Below are 20000 nucleotides of genomic sequence, written 5' to 3' on the forward strand. Positions count from 1 at the left end.
GCGTTTGGGGAGAATACTGTGAACGATCGAAATGTGCAGCGTTGATTTGAAAAATTTCGGCCTGCTGACTTTTCCCTGCAAAATGAAACGTCTGTGAAAAATGATGCTCTGAAAGCATTGATGGAAACGAATCCAATTGTTTCTTCAAGGGAACTTGCTGCCAGAATGGAAGTTGATCATACAACTATATTGCGACATCTTTTTGAATTTGGTGTGGTGAAAAAAATGGATAAGTGGATACCGCACGAACTAACCGAGCGAAATAAGCTGGATCGCTTGAACGTATGCTCATCATTGCTAACACGATTTAATCGAGATCCATTTTTCGATCGGATCATTACTTGTGATGAAAAATGGGTTCTTTACGACAATAGGAAAAGGTGTGCTCGGTGGCTTGATAGGGATGAGGCTTGTGCTCATACTCCACGGCCATCACTTCATCCACGGAAAATTTTAATCACAGTTTGGTGGAATGTGACTGGAGTAATACACTACTCATTCCTTCGAACTAGAATGACAATTACAGCCGAAAAGTATTGCCAGTACATTGAAGAAATGCATAAAAAAGTGAAAATTATACGCCCATCACTTGTTAATCGGCATGGCTCAATACTTCTCCACGACAATGTTCAGTCGCATACGGTGTACAAAACAATTGCGAAATTAAATGAATTAAAATATGAAATTTTGCAGCGCCCACCTTATTCACCAGATCTTTCGCCAACCTACTTTCATTTATTTAAACATCTAGAACTGTTTTTACGGGCTAAACAGTACGAAAATGAGGACAGTCTGAAAAATGCCATATCAGAGTTCATTGATTCTAAAGATCAGAATTACTTCAAGATAGGCATCTATGCATTAAAATCTCGTTGGGAAAAGTGTATTGACGTAAATGGAGCATATTTTGATTAAATAAATAGTTTTTGGAAAAAAATATGCAGTTTAATATATTCACTTAAGAATCCGACATTTCATTCGCACCAATAGCATTTAATTTGACGATATAAATAGAATTCATGCAGAATTTTATTTGACGATTATCAGTAAAAAAAAAAATAAAAAAAAAAAAAAATAAAAAAAGATTTATTGAATTACATTACGGTAGAAAAAAGAAAAAAAGAAATAAATAATAATCGAACGAATATAAATATTTCTGATTATTCGATGAAATCTTTCGATAACTTCTATTTATTATTTTTCGCCTTCTATCATTGATGGTCAAAAGGACAGAGTTTTAGCAGATAATGAATAAACATAATGCATTCCTTTAGGCAAGTAAAAGAAATATAGAGAATAGAGGTCTCTATTTCCTACGTACGAAATATAAAGGTGCTACTGTAATACGTGGAAGAAGTAAAATAATGAAGGTAAAAGGGTGAACTACGGCGTGGATGCTTTGAGTTTGCCATTTGAGGACGTTGCCTGCTTTAAAATCTGGAGGTTGTATACTTGACAAAGAAAAGAAATAAAGTACAGGACAAAGGGAAAGGATGGAACGATGAAATATAAGGAGAGAAAAGAAATGGTAGAAGATAGAAGAAGAAGAAGAAGAAGAAGGAAAAGAAAAAAAAATAAGATATTTTCGCAATCAACTTCGTTCTCGAGAAAGAGAGAGAAAGAGAGAGAGAGAGAGAGAGAGAGAGAGAAAGAGAGAGAGAGAGAGAGAGAGAAAGAGAGAGAGAGAGAAAGAGAGAGAGAGAGAGAGAGAGAGAAAGAGAGAGAGAGAGAGAGAAAGAGAGAGAGAGAGAGAGAGAGATAGGAAAAAAAGTAGAGACAAGGAAAGGTAAAAAAAAAGAAAGAAACAGAGAAAAAGGAAGAGAAAGAGGAAAGGGTTGCTTAGACTCTAGACCCCGTCGGCCAACAGGTTAACTTTCGAGAAACGCCAACTTTTCCATCGGATTTAACGAAGTGCCACGTTCCTGTAACTTCTCTCATTTACCTTCGAGCCACTCCATATCGACTTTTTTCTTTGTTTTCTTTTACCACTCTTTTTCAAGAGACGCAAAACGATTTTGCACGATCACGATTAAATGCAATGTAAAACTTCAGTCGCTAAGAGGAATAAAAGAGAAAAGAATGAAAAAAAATCGGATATTTTTTACCGACAGTTAAGCCATTTTAAACATTTACGTCTAAGTAAAGTAGATATGCATCAGGTGTGAAAGTTGTTAAAAATTTTTACGATTCTTTGAATCTTCTTCTTCTTCTTCTTCTTTTAAACGTTTTAAATTTCTTCATTCAAAAAATCGAACGTGAGAAAAGTTTGTTAATTAAGGAAAAAGGAAAGGACATTAATATTATTAAAAGTAAACTAATATATTATTTCTAATTGATATAATAAAATATATATTATATTTTATCATACATCTTAATATTGTAGAAGAGTATATTTAGAAAGAGGTACTAACAGAAAGATTTTTTTCATTGAAGAAATTTTATTATTAATTCAAGGAAAGAAACATAAATGAGGTAATAGAATATGAAAGACAAATAATGTCGACGGTAAAGAAAGCTCAACACCTATTGGCGGAGACATTAAAAGTAGAGTTTAAAAAAGGTGCGCTAATTAGACTGGCTTCGATATAACTGAGAATTCTCTTAAGAGTGATAATATACATATTTAATGAGAAGACACAACGGGAGAAGGAAAATAGAGCGTGGAAAAGAAAAAGAAGAAGATAAAGACAAAGAGGAAGAGAAGAAAAAGAAGAAAGAAGAGGTAAAAGAAGAAAAATAAAAAGAATAAGAATAAGAGGACGAAGAAGGTGAAGAAGGTAAGGGATGAATGAAGTGAAATAAGAAAGGAATAAGAAAAATAAATGAAAGATTTAGTTTTAGAGAATAAAGAATAGAAAATGAAGAAAGAAAGGAAAGAAAGAAGGAAGAAAGGAAGGAAGGAAGGAAGGAAGGAAGGAAGGAATAAATGCAATTCTACGATTAATTAAAAAGGAAGAAGGAAAAAGAAGGTCCGTGAGATCTCTCGTTAGCTTCATGATCTTGGGTGACCGATCAAGCGGACTCGTTTAACGAACTCGAGAGATGGTCGAACTTCCCGATTCTTCGTTATTCCAGCCTGGTGAAATTTTCTCTACGATGAAAGAAGCTCTGAGAAAGAAAAAGAGAAAGAAAGAAAGAGAGAGAGGGGGGGGAAAGGTAAGAGAGAAATGATGGGTAAGAAGAAGATGAAGTTCGAATCTTGGCTTTTCGAAGGTACTGGTAGAAGACAAGCTCGAACGAGCTGTGATCTCATTAACCGATATAAGAGTACCTGCTTAAAAGTGTTCCACATTTCCTAATGACAGGGTACCTTACTATAATAGCGTTATCATACTTACGAGCGAGCAATTAAAAAAGTTTCATCCGCGCAATTAGGACCTTTCGTGTGCACCTCAGCAATACTACTTGGCCCGTTTGCGTGTTCACTGACCTGAACTTACACGTCATCGCTGATAGAATGAAGAAAGAAGAAAAAAAAAAAAGGAAGAAAAGAGAAAGAGTAAGAGAAAGAGAGATCGTTACGAAGTGATCTCGAGTGAATCCTTCCTTCGCACCTTTACCATCGAACCTCGAAAATGAGATCTAGTTTTAGGTCTCTGTGAAGAGCATAAACATTAGAAATTTACGAAAAGACTCGTGTTTAAAATATAATAACATAGTCGAGAAAAATTGTTTATTTTTTTTACTTTTTTTTTTGTTGTTGTTAATTTTAGATAAAGAAACAAGAACTGTTCTTCTCACTCATTCGAGATTCAATGAACATATTTAAATATATAGTATCATAATAACAAAGTGATATTAGTTTTTGCAGAAATACATTGAACGAAAAAAGGGTGCACTTTTGTCTAACAAAATCTAAAAATTGTTGGAAACACAGAAAGTAGACGCGTCTGTTTATCGAAATTTTATCAAACCGCGAAAGAAAGAGAGAGAGAGAGAGAGAGAGAAAGAGAGAGAGAGATATTTCCTCAACGCCAACTTCGATTTAAAAATTCCGAGCATGGGCAACATTGAACCAGGAAAACAATTCAACGTGACGATTTTCTCCGCAAATAGAAAAATTCCTTCGGTAAATAGTTGGAAGTATATATATATATATATATATATATATATATATATTTACTTATATATACACTTATATATATATATATACACTTATACATATGTATATATTTCATTTTAAATTCCGATCAATGTTCTTAAGAAAAATAACAATTCTTGGATTAATGTAAGTTTACTTCAATTTAAACTATCTTAATATTTTTTTCTATTTTCATTAATTAACGTAACGATATTCGATTTAAGATCCGATAAAAGATAAGGAAGAAAATTAAAAAATAAAAAGGATGAAATCGTGTTAGGAAAGTATTTAAGTTAAAATCTCATAAGATAGAACGACTTAAGGAATCTCGTTTGGCATGGGTAGAAAATCGAATTCTTGTGAGAATTCAAGGAACAGCCAGGGTTTCCGAAGGGATGGAAAGAGGAGTTTAGATATGGTTGAATAAGAGGTAGGATAGGGATGTCGAGAAGGGTCCTTTCGATGGGTTCTACGTGGAACTTACTTAATCCTATGTCTTTGCCTCCGCGACGGCTATAATTACTTGACGTAATTTACATGCGGTCCTTAATACACCGTAATCACCTCTCGCATTCGCAATGGCCACCATTGTGCTCTGACAAACGAGTTATCTTAACAAAGTCACTTATGAAATCGGGCCTATGTACTCCCGTGTTTGTTCGAACTTTAACTGACAACGACATATTCTCTTCTCCTCTTTCTCTCTCTCTCTCTCTCTCTCTCTCTCTCTCTCTTTCTCCTTCTCTTTCCCTCTCTTTCTCTTTCTCTGTCTCTCTGTCTCTCTCTCTCTCTCTCTGTCTCTCTCCCTCTTTCTCTATCTCTTTGTATCTTTCTCTTTTTCTTATATTTTCCTATTTTTTTCTTTTCTGTCATTATTTCTTTCTTTCTCCTTTATCTAACGCAATTATTATCACGAAAATCCTTTGACTATTGCAACTTTCATATGTTCTCGTTTGAAACCATGTATTTTGTATATTTTTATTTGTATATTTTTCCAATAAAATTGATCATTATAATGTTTCTTTTATGGCATGTAAACAAAATAAATCGATTTTCTCATTTAATTTTTTAATCATCCGTTAAATCAAAAATATGTTATCGAATTATATTATCATATATTATAAAAATATGAATATGAAAGTGAAATAAAGAGTGAAGTTCATGTGATAATAATCTGTAAAAATTATCACGATGATAGAACTAAAAGGATGATGATACATAATGATACTTGAGGTGAAATAAAAAATATAATAGGATCATGCCTAAAAAGGGGATGATAAACGTAAATGATATTAAAGAGCATACAACGGTTGCCATATATCCTCATTGATTCACTCCTACTTTAATTTTCTTATTTCTTACTATTTTTTTCGATTTTCATTTTGTTCTTCTATTACTCCTGTTTTATCCTTTGTTTTCTCCTTCTCTCTTTCCTTTTTCTTCGATTCTTTGAAATGTCTCGAAATTGAAAAAAAAAAAAATAAATAAAAAGACAGAAAGATGTTCGTTTAAAGCATGTATGTGCGATTGACGAACTAACGAGCGAATATACCAAAGGACAATGGAATATTAAGCCTAGCTTAATTACATTGAATGTAGATAGATAGATATTGTAGATTAAAGAAAAAAAAAAAAAAAAAATACAAAAGAAAAAAAAGAAAAATAAAAAGGAAAAAAAAAATGTAAGGATTCGCGATTACAGCGAACTGATAATAATGTGATACATCGTTTACGTCGGAGCTCTTTGAAGCCTTCTATTATCGGAACCGTCATTAAAAGCGTGCGCGCGTACACGAACGCGCCTATAATTGGTACGCTTTACTGCGAGCGAATCAAATTAAAATCCGAATGCGACAAATTACGAGAAAATCGAGTTAACGACGGTACTAGTTTGTCACGACATAGAAATAAGCGAGTTATGATAAATATATCTATGTGTTAGCCTTGTTTCTCATCGATCACCCTTACAATTATCATTTGTTTTGCGAAGAAAATTCCTTTGGTTCTATAAAAGTTTATATTCGAACATGAACATTGCTTTTGACGAGTTCATTTTAATTAGCAGTAAATAGGATCTTTTTTCCAAATTTTTTCCAAATTTTGGCACGTATGAAATTAAGTCATACCTATTATCTAAAAAGAAGAAAGAAGAAAAAGAGAAAGAGAGAAAGAGGGAGAGAGAGACAGAGATAGAAAATAATTATTAACATTTTCCGTTAATTCATATAAAGCCAATTATTAATTTTTATATCTTAAAAAGAAACGAAATAGGAAAAATAATAATTATCACCATCACGTCGATACATTTCATTCGTATTTTTGTAACATATTTTTGTAGATATGTCATTCAAGATTCGTATTTTTGTAGAAAGCTTATTTATCACGAAAAGGATCGTTCTTGAAGAAGCCGAAATTTAAACGAATTTTCGTGACGGTATTTATATAGTGTGCTTGGTCGCAAAAGCCACCCTACCGTCCGCGACATTCGATCGAGACTCCTAAGCATCGGCGCTACTATTTTCGTAGTCAGAAGACTTCGTAAGAAGTTCGGAAAGAAGAGAGAGAAAGAGAAAGAGAGAGAGAAAGAGAGAGAAAGAGAGAGAGAGAGAGAGAGAGAGAGAAAGAGAGAGAACGCGAACGAGACTCTTCGACCCTGACTCAAATTCGAATGAGAGCTAGATGCCCTCGTATAAGCTCGATCCGGTGCATCTCGAGCTTCGTGTAACGGTTTCCAAAATACCACTACGACTAATGAGATTTTCTCGAATCCGTGCTGTCTTGGGACATCTACTACTAGAAAATGAAGTAAAAAATAAAGAATGAGAAAGACGTCCCTAATGAATTTGCAATTTGAAGGAGAAATAGATAGATAGATAGATAGATAGATAGATAGATAGAGAGAGAGAGAGAGAGAGAGAGAGAGAGAGAAACAGAGAGACGCGATTGAGATTGAAATTGAGATTGAGAGAGAGAGAGAGGGAGGGAAAGTAATTATATTTTCAAGAATTTCCTCCTTTACGTCATTATTATCATTTAAATTTCTTAGAAAGAAGGGACCGACTCCGTTGATATACTTCCTCAACGTTGACTAAAGTTCTTTATCGAAAGATATAGAAAACAAGGCTACCATCTACTTTTTATTTTACTTTTTTTGGTCTTTCTTTTCTGCTGTTCTTTTTTCTCCTTGTTTTTTTCTTTTTCTTTTTTTTTTTTATTTCCTTTTTCCGTCTCCTTTTACTGCTTCAGGGAGATAAAATACCGATTTAACTTTGTGAATCGAAATTTTTTCCTTAAAGCTATTTTTCGAGGAAGAGACACTTAAATTCATATCGAAGACTTACGGACTCTACATTAGGAAACTTTTACGAAACTTTCCGAGTTTTACCGTCTATTGTCCCAGCATAAATTTACGGGTCAAGAGATCATTTGAATCAACTGATAGATAAGTAAAGAGAATAATCTCGTCATAAGACAATTTTCGAGATAATATAACATAGTTTTTTTTTTTTAATAATCAATACGATATTATTCAATGTATTAATAATCATTTATTTATTCATTTCGATAAAATGAATTATTCGATTTTTCTTTGACGATGAGTTTTATATATCGGAAATTTTATTATTTACAAAAACCGATCAATTTTATTGGGTCATGTATGACATTTATTTCCTGAGAAAAAAGAAGATATTTCTTGTCTGACAAGATAGAACAGTGTCATCTATAGTTTCTCGATAAATCGATTCGTTATCGGAACATTCGCACTGTCTCGAATGGACCGAATGGAATCGAACGTTACGATGATTTACGTTTTCACCGAGTCTACTGCAAAATTTCTCGTTTTTTCTTCTGGAGCAAATAGGCTCGAAGAATTTGTCATGATAACGAATGTAAGACTCGTAATCTGTATCAATGAAAGGACAAAGATCTTCGGTTTTTTTTATTTTTTATAGATCTGAAAATTTTTTTAAAGATAAATTAAATTAACGTATTCAAAAAATGCATGGAATGTGTGAGCGCGAACGCTCAAGAGAGACAGAAAGAGAGAAGAGAGAGAGAGAGAGAGAGAGAGGGGGAGAGAATCACGTAAAAATTAGAAACGAAAATAATTTATTGGAATGTCGGGAGAGGTACATATAAATCACAAAATACCTTTTCTTTTTTCGAAGTTATCTCGAGTTCGAAATATTCAGACTTTACGTTGAATTTGCGTTTTGCTGCTGCACGAATGAGTAATAGTTCCGCACGAGAACGTTAAACTATTTGTAACAATATTTTACCGTTCTCGTTATTTCGTCAGAAGTTTGACAGTAAAAAACTAAAAAAGACATTTTTCTATATCGTTTAAATCATTTTTTAGAATACTATATGAATATAAAGATTTTTTCTTATCAGTTTATTTTTATATCAAATGTAAGACCAATACGAAACGTTTCTCGGTTCATTGGACATTCAACGACCATGATAGAAAGAGAGAGAAGTAGAGAAATAGAGAGAGAAATAGAGAGAGAAAGAGAGAGAAAGAGAGAGAAAGAGAGGGAGAAAGAGAGAAAGATATAAAGAGAATTTACAACAACGATGAGTATTATTTTAGTATGAGCTAATTCGAAACTTTTACTGCTAGTCACTTGTCACTTGTGTCGTGAGATATGTATGTGACGAAGTTACGTGATGAAATTAGTTTCTATAACACATGTTGCGTTCTATAATTAAATCATGAATGAACAAAAGCAAAAAGAAAAATAATATTAACCCTTTGAGTGCTATGAACTCATATATGCGTTTTAGCGAAAACGATCGCTGTGGACTATGGACACATATGTGCGTTTATCAATTCTGTCGACTTCTCTCGCATTTGAGATAATTTCAAGTTAAGATATGATTAAACATTTTAATGTTTTGAATGAAATAATTAATTAATTCTTGTATCGTTTAAATAGTTGCATTTTGCGTATTTAATCAGCAGAATTAACATTAGCGAAAAAAATATTCCGTCTCCAGCGATCGAAATCCGCTAGGTGTGTGCCGTCCACACAGATTATATGTGCCGGGAGTATTCAGCACTCAAAGGGTTAATAATAATAATAAATAATAATAAAAGGTACGCACAAAATATCCAGTATTTTTCACTTTAAACATTATTAATTCCTTTCAGTAAAACATCAAGCAAAGTAACGTGTTGACGTTTCTCAGAATCTTTCGAAGGTTGTTTGTAAAGTAGAGAACATAAAAACACACGTAAGATTCTATCGAAGACTCAACGACGTGATCCAAGATCAAAGCTTCGTCCCTCGAAGAAAAGAGGGAGGAAGGGAGAGAGAGAGAGAGAGAGAGAGAGAGAAAGAGAGCAAGTTTGTCTTTTGAACACGTTCGTTCCTTTTTTAGCACATTATCGATGTTCCTTCGATTGCTAGCACGGTACTAAACTGAAATCGAGATAGTCCGCTCGGGTGAACGCAATCGCGTAGAAAGCGGATCGTAAAACGATTTTCCTACTATGTTCTTATGTAGATGACATTTCTCGAGCCTGGCTAGCCTTAAAACTTTTAACGTTTCAAACAAGTTACGTAATCGAAAACAGACACGAGAATCTTTAAAGATTCTGTAATCTTCTAGAGGAATCTATTTAATTTCTGACTGAATTTAACTCCCTTCAGGAATAATAATTTCTTTTCGAGTGTTTTTTTTCTTTTCTTTTCTTTTCTTTTTATTCAATTTTTTCTTCTATCTCTTTATTTTATTATTATTATTATTATTATTATTATTATTATTATTATTGTTATAATTACCATTATTACTATTATTATTACTAATATTATTATTATTATTATTATTATTATTATTATTATTATTATTATTATTATTATTATTATTATTATTATTATTATTATTATTATTATTTATTTTATTCTGATTAAACTTACCCTCGAGAACTCTGACACATTCCGTATGATTCGGATAAGGATTCGGATAATTCGGACTGTAGAATTCTCTCTTAGCTTCGTCGCCGATTAGAAATTTCTCGCATTTGTCTGCGGCGTGTCTCATTTGACGACGTCGAAATATGTCGTCCCTTGACGATGATAATAGCATCGACGTGGTTGTCGTCCTGGAGAATATTTCTGTTGATATTCCTCGACTCTCCGTAGTTGGGACTATCTGTAGAAATTTATGAAAAAACGTTTCGATAATAAAAATTTTGAAGGGGAAAATAAAAGATGTAGAATTATTTTGACGTGTGTATTAATTAATTCATTAATTGATTTAATTGTCAACTGGGAAAGAGATTGGAATAGAGTATTTCATGATTAATCAAAGATCGAGAATCGCCAGTATGCTTTTACCATTACATTATGTAAAATCTATCGAATGGATGAACTTGCAATCTACCAATATACGAATGTCAGGTCATTAATTAAACTCGAATTGGAGGAAGCTATGTACGATAGGTATATCGATAGTGTTAAATTATAGATATTACCATGAGTTTGCCTTATTGGTAACGGTTATAGCTCGATATTGTCGAGCCTCAGGTGCAGCACAATATATATATATATATATATATATATATATATATATATATATATATATGTATATATGTATATATATATATGTATATATATATATATATATATGTATATATATATATATATATATATATACATGTATATGTTATACACACGCGTGTATCTATAATAGCTATTATGTATTGCCAAATGATTATTTAGTAGAAGATGTTTGAGTATTTTATTCTTGAATATTTTTAATGAATTTTACGTGCAACATTTAAACTCAAGAAGACACGTGTCTATTTTTCTTTCCTATTTACTTTATTTTTTTGTTATTTCTTAGATCAGTCATGAGAGAAGGAATAAAGAATGTCCAATAACACGTATACAGCCTATTATTGAGAGACTTCGAAAGCTTATATGCAGCTTTATTTACACGAATAAAAGTCATTCGATAAGAGTTTAAGATTTACGAGAGTACATCGATATCAACTTTCAAGAACTCTTTCAACTATTTCATTTTTCAATCGCGCTTGAACGTTTTATGGAAATGGCAAATTTTTCTTTGCGAACTCTTGACTCGAACGAACTTTTCTATTTATTCCCCTGTCGACCATTTATTATTATTTTCTTATTTTGTATTATTCATTAACGAATATACTTGTCATGAGAAGAGATAGTAATTTATTTTTTTCTTCTTTTTCTTTTTATTTTTCTTTTTCTTTTTCTTTATAACAAATATATTCATTATGCAAAAAAGTAATTAGCTTTTACCATTTGAATTAGAATTTTAGTGGAAACTAAAGAATATTCGTAAATTTATTTCAATAAAATTTATTTAACATCGTCAATCATAATATTAAAAGAAATTATGCTATTAATGAATTACTGTAACACGATATCACATGAATATTTAAGTAATTTTTTATACTTTTATTTTTTATTTTACTATTATATATAGTAATAAGGTGATAATATACTAATGTATAATGCTAATGTATAAAAAATAAAAACTAAAAGCGAACTTACGTCGGCAATCGTAGAAATGATCGGGATGTTTTTCGAAATTTTTGACGTTTCTTTTATCGATATTCTAGAAACGTCGAAATTTTTGGATGATTCGGTGACAGAATATTCGGGACGATTTCTCAAAGACGAGAAAGAGCTCGATTCATTCGAAAGGTAATTTTGGATTGTCGTTTGCGTCTTTTCCGAATTTTCCTCTAGCATCATCCTCGAAGATCCATGAGCCAATCCGAATGTTTGTGTGCTATCGTCGTTGCTCCAGGGTGTCGTTTTAAAAATTCTATGGAGAGTTCTTTCAGAGGATGACGAAATCGACATTGAGGACGAGGACATCGATGAAGATGATGATAAGATGGAACGTGACGATCTATTTGTAGATCTACTTCGTCCGTGAACGTAAAAAGTGGAATCTTTTCTCTCCTGCGTCGACTCTGCGGATGCTCCGGCAACTAAAACATATAAAAAATTTTTTTATGTATTTAAAAAGAATCTAAAAATTAATCAGATAGATCGTTATTAATTATATATAAAAATTATCATTATAATTTGACATTTATTATAACGACTAAATGTTTTATATTTCTAATTAATTAGCTGTTCATATTTGAAAAGATTCAAAAACATTATCGTACGATAATTTTTATTTAGAATTTCTGTCTCCTCAAGTATTATATTTATTTTTTGCATTATGCTGGACTGCTCGATATTTTACATATAATCTGTTATTCAACTTAAGCTGCTTAAGTTCGAAACAGAAAGCAATATACGATTGTTAATTTGAAATGAAGGTAAGAGGACGAAGAATACGATTCACAATATTTCAGACCGCGTTGTCCGATCCCATTAGGGATGCAAGATTTCCCCTTGGCTAAGCTGTTTGAAAAGCTTCTTGGCCACTGACAAATCTCAAAATTGAAAAAGAGAGAAGGAGAAAAAGCAAAGAGAAAGAAGAAGGAAAAATTATATTAAATTCATCCTTGAAAAATTAATATTTCAATTTTATATTGTATTATTTATTTTTGTTCGTTTGAATTATTTGAAAAAATTACTTATACTATTTCATTGTCTCTTTTCACACTATTTAAGATACTGATGTTCTTATATGAATGTCTAATAATTTTATATAGTTTATATATATATATATATATATATATATATATATATATATATATTGAAATAAAATGCAAATTTTGTGGAGATTATTATTTATTAAGACAATAATTGCGATATTTATAGTTTAAATCACGTAAAAATTCTACAAATGGAAACAAATTTGATTAATTTCTGATTATCTTGTCACATTCCTTCAATCTTTTCCTTTCTATTTTCTCTCTCTTTCTATTTTTATTATATTATTTATTTTATCGTTAATCCATTTTTTGTCTTTTCTTCAATAGTTTTTCATTCGTAATGTTTCGTAGAAACACGCACATGGCAAATCCAGTTTCGTGTATGGCCGACGTAAAAGCGAATTGAATTTTGAGCAATTTTCAGAGAAATTTCGTCGTACGTGGACGTGGATGGACATGTTCATGTTTTTCCCTATAAAACTTTTATTCTCAAAGCAAATCCTAGAGATTTTTCTGCCTGTATATATTCTCCCTTTACTATTTTAAAATATTTATATTCGATCGCGAATAATTTCGACGATGATTTACAATTGTTCTTAATTTTTCGATCGCATCACCGATTTTATTTCAAATAAAAAAAGTTCGCATTATTGAACACCTGGAGGATGTGAGATAATTCTTCAAAATATTGCCTGTGTATGTGTTCAAATCGGTATCACATTCGATACGAATTTTCACGTCTCTTTCGCTATTGCTTGGGGATAGATTGAATATGATAAAAAAGAAAAAAAAAGAAAAAAAAAAAAAAAAAAAAAAAACAAAAAAAAGAAAAAAAAAAGAAAAAAAAAAGTAAAAATAATTCTGTGCTGTTGAACCGATGAAACTTTTGTCAGTACATTTTTCTCAGCATTGTTGGTTTTACCGGGGGTGATAAAAGTTCCTGAAAAATACGTTGCGTGTTAAGCGAAACACAGAAAGAGAGAAAAAGAAAAACTGTATTGGTCGTTGAAAATATGATTTTTGTTTCTTTTTTCTTATTTTTCTTTTAATCATCAGATTGGATGCGATACGTTCAAAGACTCGATGTTATATATTGTTTATAATGTTTTTTAATTAATCGTTTTGTTTTTTACAGGTAATACAAATATTGTCATTTTGTCAGTCTCATTTCGTAAAACAAATAACCGAGTTAACATTTCATTTATGAAATATCCTAATAAAAACGTAAATATAGATACGTGTACGACTATAAAGCTTTTATTGGCATGTAATTCGTCAAATTCCAATAAATTTTTTCGGTAATAAACTTTCATTAACCAAAATTCCTATTTCTTTGGATACGTCTATTGAATATTTCTATTGAAATACGACATTTCTATCCAATTTTTGTACACCATTCGCAAGATAATAGAATGTGAATTATTAATCATTTAATCTGAATAGATCTTATATACCTTTAATAATACAGACAAACATTTCGTAATATAAAGGAATTTTTTTGGTTTATCTCTTTTTTTTTTTTTTTTTTTTTTGAAAAGAGATTGCATTCTCTAGAATAATTTGCTAGAGTATTTTCATATACTCGTAACTTTTTAAACTTCTCATCATAAATTCACGTCCTGTAACTTTAAAGTTTATTACGATAGATCGATCGTACTTATTCGGTAGAACTGGACATTATTATTCTTACATAAAAATTTGATCGACGATATCAACGAAGATAGAACGAACTTTATTTCTAGCGATAGAAATTGTTTCTCACAAATGAAATATTAAAAAATGAACGTGGAATAAGAGACACAAATCACATATATTACATTTTCCCATTTCTTTCGAAGGCGATAACTTTATTTAATTTTCAAAGGCGACGATTCGTCGTTTAATATATCAAAAGATTACTTTCTTCAATTTTAAGTCGAGTAGCCTTTGATGTCGAGGATCTTGGATCTTTCTAAGAATCAGATGAAACGTGAAGAGAGAAGAAGAAGAAGAAGAAGAAGAAAAAGAAGAAGAAGAAGAAGAAGAAGAACAAGAACAAGAAGAACAAGAAGAATAAGAAGAACAAGAAAAAGAAGATGAAAAAAAAAAGAAGAAAAAGAAGTAGTAGTAAAAGTGGAAGGGAGTTAAGAACGTTGGTAAAGACGAGAGGGAAGACTCGTCTCGAACTTTTGAATTGGAGCCTTATGAAAGTTTCCTCTTCAATTTTAGCTTATGCTCTTCTCGTCTTCGGTACGTGAACCACTTTTTGCAGGGTGTTCACTCAGAGAAAAAAAAAAAGTAAAAAAAAATAAAAAAGAACTATCGAGAGCAAACTTTTGGGCTAATATTTCTTGATAACTTCTTTAGACACCTGAAGCTATGCTAAGTGACGATAACACGAATAATCCGAAGTCTTAAAAAAAAAAAAAAAAAAAAAAAGAAGAAAAGGAAGAAGAAAGGACGAACGAATTATTATTATCAGAAAAGTATCGATGCTTCATTTGAGTTGGAAATAAAAATATATGATATAACAATGTTTATAAAAATCTTTCGGTTTATTTTACCTTTTACATTGATTTTCTTAGGGTAGGTTAGTGATGAAGTGATGTTAGTTAGGATAGCCAGTCACGATTCTAAATTTGCTGGAGTTTTTTCTGAATAAGAAGAAGAAGTAGGTATTTTCAGATAGCAAACAGTTATCTTACTTGAGATGCAAGTCATGTTTAGACAGCTAGTTTCTGAGGCCACTAACGATACCGAAGATTTACATTCGTACTCTAGAAACAAATCAAATCTCGGTCTAGCTAGCCATTTGAATTCACCTACATAAGTTGGTATCTAACCTTGTGTATATCTATCTCTTTACTCTCTACTCTCTACTCTCTACTCTCTACTCCTTCTCTCTCTCTCTCTCTCTGTCCTTCTCTCTCTCTCTCTCTCTCTCTCTCTTTCTGTCCTTCTCTCTCTCTCTCTCTCTCTCTCTGCCGTTTTCCTTTGCTTTTCGTAACGTCGATAGTATAACTTTAGCCATTCCTCTCATTTCTTTTGTATTTTCCAATAAATTTTCTATTCTTCTTCTCTTTACGAAAGTATGAAATTTTTCCTTATAATAGTTGCTCTATGAAAATTTTATCTCATTTTACTTGTGATATTGTAATTTCTTCGAAAAGTTCTTTCTTATTTATCTCCTACTTGCCTATGTATCTATCTATATCTATTTATATATGTATATATATATATATATGTGTGTGTGTGTGTGTGTGTGTGTGTGTGTTGTTTTTTAAGCTTTAATTTCAACTTCTTTTTGTACGAATCGTAGTTCGAAAAATATGATCACGATAAATGCGTTATTTGTCATTCTTTTGGATTATCTATTCTTCTGTGTCGTTTTGTGGAAAAAAAGTATGATTCTCAATATACGTTTTCGATCAATAGGAATTAATTGATCGAATGCTTTAAATTACACATCTATTTGTTTCATTGAAAACGTATAGAACAAATCGCGTCACGCTGTAGGCCATTTCGCATTTATCATTCTCACGTTGTTCGTACCAACACGTCCATTCATTGCCACACCTTTTACTCATCTGTCAATCTAACGTAATTCCATTTTCCTTTTACATTCTTTTTCTTCTTTTTCAAGGATTTCTTTATTTTCTTCGCACGTAGTTGCACTTTCATTGAGGCTACGAGAGAAAACTTCTAGATCGATCGATAGTAATTACAACTTAGAGAAAATTTTATTTCAGAACCTTTTTTCTTTTTATCTTAATTTAGAAGAAAATGGAAAAAGAGAATGGAAGATGTAACCGTTTGTCTCTTTATTTTTAATAAAAGTCCTTGCTACGTTTATGACGATATAAAAACTTACGTAAGAAAAATCTGAATTGTAAGTTCTTACGTTTCACTTATTACTGTAATATATAAAGTTAATACCTTCATTATCGTTATTATTATATTATACTATATTATCACTATTATCATTATTATTATAAAATGTAAGTACGATCGTATGGTGTAATTCGATTAATTTTCTAACGTTCCATCCCAACATCTCTCAATGGTCACAACCTTTCCTTCCATAGATTAATCTTTCCTCAAATACTTTTCCTACTTTCTTTTTCCGCAAAATCCTAATCATACGTATCCAATTAAACCTAAAATATCATAATAAATCAATATTAATAGTTATTATTATCAATCATATTTAATGACTCCAAAACAACAAAACTTATATAAAACTTTTTATTCATTTTTTGTTGGATTAAAAAAAAAAAACTTTTAAATTCAACAAAATCTACTTACAACTCATTATTTCATTATTTCAACTTCATTATTTCATATTAATTCGTAAAACGAGATACGTACAATTTGTAAATTTTTCTTTCTTCATTTAAAAAAAAAAAAAAAAATTAGCAAAGAAAAATAAATCACGAAGCTCCATCGTCGTTGTCGTCGTCGTCGTTGTTGCGTTGAAAGATTTCTTGTCTCAACAATTTTCCAAGTAGGAAAAGAGAACGTTTTTAAATAGAGAAGCAGAAGAAAGAAGAGAAAAACTAACATTAAAAGTTTGTATGTACAAGGAAGGGAGATAGCAAGATCATAGCAGTTGAATTATACTTTACGAAATTATGAAATTAGCTATTTGAATGTATGTGAATACGTTTGAAAATACGGTTAGCATTTTTAATAAGTAACAAATTATAAAAGGAAAGTTATAGCGATAAAAGGATTCGTAGTAGTTAATTACGTCACGTTCATTATCTGAACGTAAACGTAAAAACAGGTTTAAAGGTGGACATCAAATATTATGTGTAATATTTAATATTTCGTATTATTTATGGATATTTATTATTATGGATTTTAACCGAAACGAATAAATTCAAAAACAAGAAATTTAAATCTCGAAAGTATATTAAAAGCGAATGAATGAATGAATGAACGAATGAACGAGCGAAATGTTGATGTAGTAAATACCGTTTACCTTCGTTCATTATTCGTTTAGCTTTGTTCACTCCAACGAATGTCGGTAACGAGATAAAATTATTATTCTTCGTTAATATTCCCAGGTTCCTTCCTTATCTTTCAACATCCCAGTCATTTATATCCCACGGAAGATTACTTCATTATTAGATTAATAAGGCACATCATTCATTACGTTCACCCTTATTCGTAATCAGGGAGGTTCGACTAATGATACCGTTGGGACCATGTTTCTCAACTTTTTATCATTATCTCAAGATGATAATGAAATGTATCTTCCTGTTTTTTCTTCTTTTTTTTTTTTTGTTAAATCGATAAATTCTCGAGCGATGATTTTATTTAATGATAGATACCTTATTATTTTAAGATAACCTATTATTTTTTTATTAACACTAGCATGAATGATCCTTGATAACAAATTACGATATATTATATTAATATTCAATGTATTTTATTATGCAATGTTATAAATATGCAACAATTTAATTTTTTATAAAAAAAATTTATGATAATATAATTTTACTGTTACTAGTGCTTTAATATCTATTTAATAATTGGTATAATATTTTCGTGTTTTAAATTTCTACAATAACAAAAAATCATGGGTTGAAGAGAACGTTTATTCAACGATTCGAAACACTCGTAAAAATTGTTTTATTCTTTTTAATAAAGTTAAAAAAAAAAATATATATATATATACATACACTCCTGAATCGAAAACAAAATCATAACATAACGTATAGTACTTTGTCTCCCGGGCTTCGGATGCTATTTGTTCGACAGAGTTCTAGTCAGGTCGTTGATAGGAGTTGCCCAAAACGTGAAAGAGTAACCTGCTCACGTCAGGAGAAACACCAATGATGAATCGGAAAAGTTTCATAGCGGATATCCTACGGGATATCGAAGTGCCAGTCCACATACATATCGATATAATCCCTAACTCTACGAAACAGACACGTATAGCAAAGTCGTGTCCGATCAACAAATGTAGATATTCTCCCGAAAAAAGTCGATTTTTCTTAAGCTTTTATTGAATGATCATTCATAATGATTAATGTACGAAACGAATTTCTTTATATAGTAATACCGGTCGTAGTATTTCTATATGATATCTTAGAATTTTTATATTAAAAAATAAGTCGATTATTATCGATGATTATCAATGTATTTGTTTATGGGTTAAAATCAATTTTTTTTTTTTAATACCGATTAGAATACATCTATCACGAATCTTATATATTTACATTTTATTATTTATTACAGAATAATAATTTATTAGTTTTTACAGATTAATAAATACAATGTTACCGAGAATTAAAATTTTATTAATGTATAATATGCATAAATAAGAGTTATATCTGATCTCTCAACATTTTCAAATGTGTCCAACAGTTTATGATTCTTACTCATGCGGAAAAAGATCGAGTCAAGCAATATTTGGCATTTCTCCATAACATGATTATTTGTTTGCGAATCCTCGCTCCTAGCCGGTTAAGCAGAATTTCGAATTTTTTACGAATAGAGTTTTTCAATAATTCGTTCTGTGTTAAAACGCACGTTGCTTTTACGTTTTTCTTTCACGAATATTAATTACGATAAATTTAACAATGAATTTAACTGCATATCAAACGCATCACCAAACGTTTCATTTTGCATTGCAATTAGTATTTAACGTTTAATTAAATGTATCTAATCGACTTTATGTATAATATAATAATTATATATAATCGACTTCTTTTCATATTATATTATTTTGAATAGCAATTCTATAATAGTGTAATATATCGATCTCGTTATAAAACGAAATAATAACTATGGAAACAAACAAAAAAACAATTATACATATGTATCTATCGTTTTAATCTATTCGTGTAATAATATTAATGCTGATGTCAAAAAATGTAGAAGTTAAATAGTTTTTAAGAACTGATATAAAAACAATATTTCTAACAAAAAAAAAATAATGATCGGGAGACAGAGAGAGACAAGGAGAGAGAGAAAGAGAGAGAGAGAGAGAGAGAGAGAGAGGGAGGGAGAGAAAGAAAAGATTATTATCTTCCTATATCTATTTCTCCTTCGTAATAATCATTACCACATTCGTATAATTTATTATTTTTCTATAATCTAATGTAAGATACATAAATCTATATTTTACCCGTCAATATCCCATTATCAGTCGATAAAGTAATACCCGTCAAATTTGTCAATGGATGTTCGGAGATGTTTCAAACATTTAACCGATTTGACAGGCATCAAACTGAAAAATAACGTTCACATATGAAAACAATAGACGGAGGAAAAGAAGAAATAAAAAAAAAATAAAAAAATAAAAAAAAAGGAGAAATTTATCTC

The 20000-nt window shown here is 30.7% G+C and overlaps 1 protein-coding gene across 2 annotated transcripts in view; it reads right to left on the reverse strand.

Moving 5' to 3' along the window:
- The window catches only part of Neto (Neuropilin and tolloid-like), a 112077-nt gene that overhangs the window by 28340 nt on the left and 63737 nt on the right, over positions 1-20000 (reverse strand). For both annotated transcript variants that reach the window (XM_085656820.1, XM_085656819.1), the window contains exons 3-4: positions 11620-12065; positions 10006-10240 (exon numbers count right to left, since the gene is read on the reverse strand). In XM_085656820.1, coding sequence (XP_085512946.1) covers positions 10006-10240; positions 11620-12065 — 681 coding nt within the window. The remainder of the gene's footprint in view (positions 1-10005; positions 10241-11619; positions 12066-20000) is intronic.

This window comes from Vespa mandarinia, chromosome 4 (assembly GCF_050613455.1).
Source record: "Vespa mandarinia isolate Hongniang chromosome 4, ASM5061345v1, whole genome shotgun sequence".
Lineage (NCBI taxonomy): Eukaryota > Metazoa > Arthropoda > Insecta > Hymenoptera > Vespidae > Vespa > Vespa mandarinia.